Here is a 10,043-nt window from a genome sequence, read left to right as displayed (position 1 = left end):
CCCTTTGGAATTGCACCCTTTATTTTATATTGTCTTTCCATGTTCTTCGTACTAAAATGATTTACCTCACACTTCTCTGCATTAAATTCCATCTGCCACTTGTCTGCCCATTCCATCAACTTGTCTATGTTCTTTTGAAGTTCCACATTATCCTCCTCATAGTTCATAATGTTTCCAAGTTTTGTATCATCCGCAAATTTTGAAATTGTGCCCTGTACACCAAGGTCTAGGTCATTAATATATACCAGGAACAGCAAGGGTCCGAAAACCAACCCTTGGGGAACTCCACTACAAGCTTTCCTCCAGTCCAAAAAACATTCATCAAGTACTCTCTATTTCCTGTCACTCAGCCAATTTCATATCCATGTTGCTACTATCCCTTTTATTCCATGAACTATAACTTTGCTCACAAGTCTGCTATGTGGCATTTTATCAAATGCTTTTTGGAAGTCCACGTACACCACGTGAACAGCATTACCCTTATCAACCCTCTCTGTTACCTCATCAAAAAACTCCAGCGAGTTAGTTAAACATGGTTTTCCCTTCACAAATCTGTGCTGGCTTTCCCTAAATAACCTGCATTTGCCCAAGTGACTATTAATTTTGACCTGAGTTATCATTTCTAGAAGCCTCCCTACCACCTAGGTTAAACTGACTGCTCTGTAGTTGCTGGGCTTATCTTTACACCCTGTTTTGAATGAGGTGTAACATTTGCAATTCTCCAGTCCTCTGGCACCACCCCTGAATCTAAGGAAGACTGGAAAATTATGGCCACTGCCTCTGCAATTTTCACGCTCACTTCCCAGAGTATCATTGGATGCATCTTATCCGGTCCTGGTTTCTTATCAACTTTAAGTACAGCTAGTCTACTCAATACCTCCTCGTTATCAATTTTAAACTCTCTAGTGTCTGAATTACCTCCTCTTTCACCATGACCTGAGCAGCATCTGCTTCCTTGGTAAAGACAGATACAAAGTATTCATTTAATACCTCAGCCATGACCCCTGAAGGCTAATGACAGAACATGTCAATCACAGCATAACATTGCTGTTAGAGGCTTTCAGGTGGTCTTCAAGTCAGCTCATCCACTTTGTATGTAAAGTAATCACAGTAGCAAGGTAAGAACTTGAGGGTCAAGTCAGATTACAAATACTTAGCAAAGCATTGCCACTCTAAGCAAAATGGACAGATATAAATTTACAATGCTGATAAATCATTTAAAGCTCTTTTCTTTAAAATATAATATAATTTGATTAATGTTACTCCAGTAAAAATGAGATCAATTGTTCAGAATGCTTGCTCCTTAATTTTTAGTAAAATTATTTTTTGCAATGTTTTACTACAAGTAGCAATAACAGGAAAGACAATGAGAAGTTTCTTTTAAATAAAAACATTCAGCTTGAAAAGCAATTGCATTCTCCAACGGAAGTCAGTTTAAAATGAAAACTTGATGCTCAAAAATCCACTGATCCACTGCCAAAGGCATTATGAGTTCACACAAATAATGTTAGATATAAGGTTGTAGAATTTTTTTTAGTTAAACAAAAGAAATTATTCTCGGGCGCTGGTGTAAAACTATCAGATCAGCTGCAATCGAACTGAATGTCAGAAACTGTATATCACATGTGGTCGATCCTACAGCTCCTGTTTTGCACCACCGCTCGAAATGAATTTCTACCTCTGAATGCTTTTTAATCAAAAAATAAATTATTTTAGTAGGAAAAAGGCAATTGAATTCCATAGATACTGATGTTTACTGGATACACATTTTAGAATTTAATCCCAAAACCATCTTTCTAAACTGGAATGGGATCTATATCCCTGATGTCGTTTTATATTCTCACAAACGTTGCATGCATGTTCATCCGAGAAATGAGTCTTTCTCACTGTGTAGTATTTCCTCCATTTGAAGTAGAACATGTACAAGTCTTCATTATCATTCAGCACGAGCAGGTAACTTGCAAGCTCTTTAGCTGAGAGGAAATCATCCACATGAATGAAAGAATCGGCTGGAATGTAATTTTCATAGTTTTCTCGAGATGGCCCCAGGACCACAGGCACAGTGCCCGCAAGCAAAGCATTGTAGAGTTTTTCAGTTATGTAATCTTCATGTATCGAGTTCTCAAAGGCAAGGTAGAACTTACAATTAGATATTGTAGGGATCAATTCTTTATCACTCAGGCGTGGCCAGACAAAATGACCATAAATGATGATTTTAACATATTTGTAGAGTTCGTAGTAATACTTCACTCTGGCATGCTTAGAGTTCCAGTTGCTTACAACCCAACACACTAGATTGCTTTTACTAGGCAGTTCAAAAGCTAATGGAACTTTGTTCATTGTCAGATACCCATAAGGCACTTGGATATCTGAATCCCGCCGGTATGTCAAGGTCAAGTTGAAGAGGTTGTTGAGCCCAGTGTTTTTTGGACTGTTGGTAGGTGACTCCATATTCATCCAAACCCATTTCTGAAAAACTGGCCGAGGCTGTTTGGGCAGGTTGGACAAGTCCCTCCTTATATCCCCATGATGGATAAGGACAGCGTGGGATTTGTTATACAGGTTCCTATCTGCAGTCAAATAACAGTCATGGATGTCAAACTTAGATTCACAAGAATTGAGCTCAAATGTATGACCAAAAGGCCAAAACCAAATGAGCACAATAGTTTCATTCTCTACAGGCATAAAAAGATTTTTCATGGATGCGGGACCATAAATCCAGGTGTTAGATGGGTTGACATACAGCATCAACAAGGTTAAAAAACAGCCCAAAAGGATAATGGAAATTAACAGGATGCGTAAAATCCCTTGATTAGATACTGATGTCAGAATGTGTCCTGTAAAAGAAGAAATAAAGATTGTTTGCATTCTAGGACCACAGCTTCTCATCTATTTAAACTGTATCAAGGACCACAGCTTCCCAAATACAATTATTCATTTAATTTCTTCTCAGGATATGGGCATCACTAGCAAGTCTGGCATTTATTACCTAGCCTAGTTGTCCTGGGAAGGTGGTAATACAAATAAGTGGCTTACTAGACGAGTTGAGAGGACAGTTACGAGTCAGGCACATGGTGTGAGATTGTATTCAAACATATAGGTCAGACCAGATAAGGACAACAGGTTTCCTTTCCTAAAGGGTATTAAAAAAAAGGCTTGCATTTTATATAGCATCTTTTGCAACCTCAGAATGTCCCAAAGCGCTTTACAGCCAATGAAGTATTTTTGAATAATACTTGCTGTTCTAATGTAGGAAACGCAGGAGCAAATTTGCACACATCAAGTTCCCACAAACAGAAATGTGACTCTTGTCAGCTACCTGTTTTTAATGATGATAGTTTTGGGATAAGTATTGGCCAGGCTACGAGGGAGAATTCTTCAAAATAGTACCATACGATCTTTTCCGACCTCCAGAGGTGGTAGACGGGGCCTCGGTTGCATGTCCCATCTGAAAGATGGGAGTGTCAGCCTAAACTTTGAACTCAAGTCTCTGAAGCAGGTCTTGAACCCACAACCTTCTGACTCAGAGGTAAAAGTGCTACCCAATAAACCGCAGGTTGGTGGTTGGGGGGTGAGGGGATGTTGGTGGAAGGCACAGGATTGGGGACAGCAGGGTGTGACGGGGAATTTTACAACAAAGTGACAGCTTCAAGGTCACTTTTACAGATTGTTTTTACAAATGCATTCAAACCCTGATGGGATTTAAACTCACATATTACTAGTCCAGAAACGTAACTACTAGATTGCCACACCCTCTGCAGAAGTTAAAGGGAAAATATGAAGGAAGATAAATGAGAGGGAAAGCATTTAAAAGAAGATTTAGCAAAAAAAACACAGATTATTAAGAACTTCGATAGTGGCAGTCCATAAACAAATACAGGCAACATGGAATGTTATAATTTTGTTAAAATGACATGTCCTCAGGAATAAAACGAACAAGAGGCTGAAGTCTGATAAGACACTGAATACAACTGGCTTCATACAGACCTGGAAAATAATTTGATCTTAACTTGCTGGGCAAGAATCCTGCAGAATTGAGTTCATAACCTAGCTTACTCTCCAAAGGTTGAAATGTAAAACAGACACCTGATCTGATCCCATTAGTTTCTCGCTGGTTGGCTTAGGTTAAAATTGTCTGTCAGGTTAAAGCTGAAGGACAACCATTAGTTTGATATATAGATTTATGACATCAAATCTGCATATAGTTCTTTGTGCTAATTAGTTATTAATTTGATCTTGTCAAAAAAAGGTCAAATTATTTTTATTAACATGGTTGATTATGGTTGTATTATAATAAATTATTATGCCTCCAACTTGCACATAGCTGCATATTGCCTTACTCCTCCTTGATTTTGAAAACTCCCCTAGTGCTAATTCTGAGCCCACACTCTCCACTTCTCTGACTTGGGTCTACTATATGCTCCTGTCCTTTATCTGCATCATTCGATAGCAGTTCCTTCATCCATCATGCTCCTAAACTCTGGAATGCTCTTCTTATACCTTCAACCTTGTTCTCCCATCTTCAAAAGTCTTTTCAAAACCTATTTCTTCAATCACGCCTTCAGTTACGTCAAAAATTCAGGGTCGAATGGCCTACTCCTGCTCCTATTTTCTATGTTCCTATGTTTCTATATCCTATGTCTATCAAAGGACGTCAATAACAATTTTCAAAGAGCAAGCTCGCAGCATTGGAGAACCTAACCATAATGCTTGGCCTCTCCAAAAAGCTGGGTTAATTTTTAATTTTAACGACTTGTTAATACAATAAAATTCTTGAACAGCATATACATTTTTAAGATGGTATTTTAAAATATTTTACTTGATTGAATAAAAGCAGCAGGGGAGGGCAATAGTTGGTCCTGGACCTAGCAGGCATACAATCTAATACACTAAAGTGGATTGCTGTCTTGAATTTAAAGGGCACCATCTTCATGAAAATGGTTGGCCCACATGGTTTAAAGTGTAAACACAAGATGCAATGTTATATATATTATTCAAAATATATTATTGCTTCACTTCAATGTAACATCACCATGATGAAAATCATGCTTAACTCTACTGATCTCAGAACAAAAAGTTTGAAAAACAATTGGGCAGTAGCTTTCATGTTCATTCTTTTGGTGCTAAAGTTTCCTAACACATTAGCCTTGTTCAAATATTCTTTTTGACTAATGACAGTTAAAATATAAGCTGATAGAAGATGCAGTCCTGATTTTTAGATCGGCAGAGCCTCCACGCCCCAGAACTCTGTGTGCATGGCTCGTTTTGGGGCTTGCATGCAGCGTTCTTGCACCCCTCAACCCTTTTAATATTGGGCCTCTGTTTTTTTCTGTCTCAAACTCTCTCTTTCTCTCTCTTATACATAAACATTTTTCCACTAGCACTTATTCACCTATCCTGATTATCCTTTATCCTTTCCACAATAGTATAACAGATGGTTGGCCTGATACCATCAGTTTTACACTATTGCCAGAAGTTAAAATTAGCCTCCGCCTTCCAATTATTTACAACATCACCTAATTCTACTTTTAACTGCACGGTATTATTATTCTTAAGAATATAGACCAGTTTAGGATTGGAACCTGGATTCGCTTGAGCTAACCATGTTCCAAACTTTCCCAGAGGGTAGTTTGTGACAGGCCCAGTGATTGTTAGAGCAACATCAAATTCTTGATCAGCCCTGTGACTCAAGGGAACGTTATAATGCAAATCAGAAAATGAGTTGTGAAAGATGCAGTAAATGTAAGAATTTGGGAGGAGATGGTGATTAGAAATTGAATGTCTCGTTTTTGTTCTGCATATTGAATATGACCCCTTTTATGTGACTATATGTACCCATAGATGTAGACCTTAGTGGAATTTTTGTCTCCTGCAAAGTCCTAGCAGACATGGAAACAGCCCTATCCACTATTTCACTACAACAGCTTGTATTTATATAGCACTTTTAACATAATTAAACATCCCAAGGCACTTCACAGAGGCATTATAAAACTAAATATGACACCGAGCCATATAAGGAAATACTAGGTCAGATGACCGAAAGCTTGATCAAAGAGGTGGGTTTTATGGAGGTTTAGGATGGAATTGCAGAGTTTAGGGTTGAGGCAACTGAAGGCACAGCCCTTAATGGTGGAGCGATTAAAATCAGGGATGCTCAAGAGGCTGGAATTAGAGGAACGCAGATATTTTGGAGGGTTGTAGGGCTGGAGAAGATTACAGAGAATTGGAGGGGCCAAGCCATGGAGGGATTTGAAAACAAGGATGTGAATTTTAAAAACGGCACATTGTTTAACTGAGAGCATAGTGGTGATGGGTGAACAACATTTGGTGCGAGTTAAGGCAGAGCAGCAGAGTTTTAGATGAGCTCAAGTTTACGAAGGGTAGACTGTGGGAGGCTGGCCATGAGCGCATAAGAATAGTCAAGTATGAAGGTAACAAAGGCATGGATAAGGGTTTCAGCAGCAGAAGAGCTGAGGCAGAGACGAAGATGGGTGATGCCATGGAGGTGGAAATAGGGAGTCTTAGTGATGGTGGGGATATGTAAGCTCATCTCAGGGTCAATTATGACACCGAGGTTTTGAACAGTCTGGTTCAGCCTCAGACAGTTGCCAGGGAGAGGGATGGAATCAGTGGTGAGGGAACAGAGTTTGTTGCAGGGACTGAAGACAATGGCTTCAGTCTTCCTGATATATAATTGGAGGAAATTTCTATTCATTCTGTACTGCATGTCGGATAATTTGTGACTTTGATAAGAGCCGTTTTGGTATTGTGATGAGGTGGAAACCTGATTGGAGGATTCAAACATGGAGTTCCGGGAACAATGGGCATGGATTTGGGAGGCGACAACATGTTCAAGGAGAAGAAAGGGAGGTTGGAGATGGGGCAGTAGTTTGCAAGGATGGAGGGGTGAAGGCTTGTTTTTTTGAGGAGAGAGGTGATGATGGTAGATTTGAAGGAGAGAGGCACAGAACCTGCAGAGAGAGAACAGCTAACATGAGAGCCAGGGAGGGAAGTTGGGTGGTCAGTAGTTCAATGGGAATAGGATTCAGAGAGCAGGAGGTGGGTCTCATGGACAAGATAAGCTCAGAGGGCGCGTGAGGGGATTTAGGAGAGAAACTAGAGAAGGAAACAAGTTCAGGGCGAAGGCAGGGAGCAACCTTAGAGGAAGTTTTTCCCTGTGTGCTAGGAAAAAGGAGGGAAGTGACAGAGGCAGTTGATTGGATGGTCTTAATCTTGGTGACAGAGAAATCCATGAGCTCCTCACACTTGGCATTGGAGATAAATGTGGAAGAGACAGGGGAAAGGGGTTTAAGAGGATGGCTTGCAATAGAGAAAAGAAATCAGGAATACTTTTGCATTCCATGATGATCCTGGAATAGTAAGAATTAGCACAGGGTGGGAAACTGCCATGAATGCCATCATTCCCCACCCACCCCCATCACTACTTTACAAGGGTTTGCGGTATTCTCCAGATATCAGTCAGTCTACTAACCAGAACTCTGCTAAATGATCCAACTGGGATCTCAGCTCAGCTCACATTATGTCCACCATAACTAAGGAGGTTATCCTCGGACCCTACTCTTTGTGGAAATATTCTGTGTAATAATCCAATCTGGCTGATGCAAAAGCTTGCTGGAACATTAAATTACATACGTAGATACAAACATATGTAAATTGATTGACTCCAACTGATGCTTCTATGGTAGCCTCTATACCTGATGTTTTTGCACAATTGTCTCCCTTAGCAAAGATTTTCCCTTCCGTTGACTTATTTAATAGGTTTTGGACTTTTTCTGCAGGTAAGACTTATTAATAGAAATTATCTTTTACTTTTTTAGGAATGTAATAAATTTGAACTCAGTTACCACGAGGCTTCCAAAATTACCTCTTTTGTTTCAATCCTACATGTAGTGATTATTTTGAATTCCAGTTATAATGTCTTGGCCAATCATAGATATTTAAGATTTAAGCTTTGGATTAATTTAATTTACCATCTCTTTAAATACACTGACAAACAGTGAGTGCAGTTTGAAACAGCTTGCATTTGAAACAATTTGCCTTGTGGTTAGTTCCTCCCTCTGTGTCTCTCACAGACACCTACATGGTGTCTGCATGCAGGTGCAGCAGGCAGTTAAGAAGGCAAATGGTATGTTGGCCTTCATAGCGAGAGGATTCGAGTACAGGTGCAAGGATGTCTTGCTGCAATTATACAAGGCCTTGGTGAGACCACATCTGGAGTATTGTGTGCAGTTTTGGTCTCCTTATCTGAGGAAGGATATTCTTGCTATAGAGGGAGTGCAGCGAAGGTTCACCAGACTGATTCCTGGGATGGCAGGACTGACGTATGAAGAGAGATTGGGCCGATCAGGCTTGTATTCGCTAGAGTTTAGAAGAATGAGACTGGATCTCATAGAAAGCTACAGAATTCTGACAAGATTGGACAGACCAGATGCAGGAAGGATGTTCCCGATGGCGGGGGAGTCCAGGACGAGGGGTCACAATCTAAGGATAAGGAGAACGCCATTTAGGACTGAGATGAGGAGGGATTTCTTCACCCAGAGAGTGGTGAACCTGTGGAATTCTCTACCACAGAAAGCAGTTGAGGCCAAATCATTAAATATATTCAAGAAAGAGTTAGATATAGTTCTTAAGGCTAAAGGAAACCAGGGATAAGGGGAGATAGCGGGAACAGGTTACTGAGTTTGGACGATCAGCCATGATCGTATTGAATAGCTGTACAGGCTTGAAGGGCCGACTCCTACTCCTATTTTCTATGTTTCTATGGACATTTTTTAAAACCTTATTCCTGGGGTGTGGTCATCTAGGTTTTGTTATGAAATCCCTTTTATGTGATTGTGTGTCACCATCTTAGTGGAACTTTTGTACCTTTTTTAACCAGTTCTTGGGATATGAATGTTGCTGGGAAGGCCAGCATTCATTGCCCCTCCCTAATTGCCCTTAAGCATTTCTGAGGACAGTTAAGTGTCAACCACATTGCTGTGGGTTTGGAGTCACATGTAGGCCAGACCAGTAAGTGTAGCAGATTTCCTTTTCTAAAGCGCATTAATGGACCAGGTGGGTTTTTATGACCATCTCATAGTTTTATGATTATTGTTAACAAGACTAGATTTTTATGCTAGATTTATTAATTAATTGAATTTAATTACCCCAGCTGCTGTGGTGGGATTTGAACTCATATCTCTGGAGCATTCATCTAGTACCTCTGCATTACTAGTCCAGTATCATTACCACTATGCTACCATCCTGTAAAGCTCTAGCAAACACAGGAACGGTCTTATCCACTATTTCACCAGAATTAGAATAGAGCAGGAAATTGCCACCAATATCATCCCCCTCTCTTCTCATCCCTGCAATCACTACTTTCCAAAGGTTTTCTAGTATTCTCCACAGATCAACCAGCCTACTAAAGCTCATTCTATGCCAGGGGTCCTGTTGGGATGAGAGCTAACTTTAAACTCCGTAGAATGCTACCCTTTGTCAGTCAATAATGAAACAGGAGACCTTTACCTTGAATTATGAACTTTTGGTCTCACAGTCATTATTGTTGGATGATTTGATACAAGATATACTTTGCAAATTAATTTGTACTCATGTTGCCACAGAATTGAAATGCTTGTTGCAGGCATTTTGCATGGTTTTGGCCACCCACTGAGCTGACCATGGACAGGCCCACAATACCTAGATTGTTCCTCATGGTCCTGACTGCATGACCCCCACCCCCGCCCACCCCAGCTGCCACTCCTCAGTATCATTTCCAAAGAAAAGCTGAGACGTAAATTCACAAAATTGTTCACTCAATTTCACAGCAGAGAGTTATTACACCATGTAATCAGCCTGTAATAATCGTATGGCTCACGTAAATGCTTAATTACCTTGATACACTCCGGCTGATGTTCCACAGGAACTTCCTTACCTGATATTTTTGTGCATTTCCCTCCCTCAGCAAAGATTTTCTCTTTTCTTGACATATCTTAATCTGCTTTGGACTTTTTCCTGTAGGTAGGATGTATGATTATAAATTA

The 10,043-nt window shown here is 40.0% G+C and overlaps 1 protein-coding gene across 1 annotated transcript; it reads right to left on the bottom strand.

Annotated features, from left to right (window-relative positions):
- Nucleotides 1-1,776: 1,776 nt before the first annotated feature.
- LOC137367138 (4-galactosyl-N-acetylglucosaminide 3-alpha-L-fucosyltransferase 9-like) lies at nt 1,777-9,715 on the bottom strand. The gene is made up of 4 exons (XM_068028578.1): nt 9,610-9,715; nt 7,580-7,793; nt 5,517-5,680; nt 1,777-2,837 (listed from the first exon to the last, which is right to left on the bottom strand). Exons 1-4 carry the CDS (start codon nt 9,713-9,715, stop codon nt 1,777-1,779), a joined length of 1,545 nt encoding a protein of 514 aa, XP_067884679.1.
- Between the last annotated feature and the right edge of the window lie 328 nt (nt 9,716-10,043).

This window comes from Heterodontus francisci, chromosome 3, assembly GCF_036365525.1.
Source record: "Heterodontus francisci isolate sHetFra1 chromosome 3, sHetFra1.hap1, whole genome shotgun sequence".
Classification (NCBI taxonomy): Eukaryota; Metazoa; Chordata; class Chondrichthyes; order Heterodontiformes; family Heterodontidae; genus Heterodontus; species Heterodontus francisci.
Note: the sequence above shows the minus strand (reverse complement) of the source record. Positions and strands in the feature narration are given on the sequence as shown.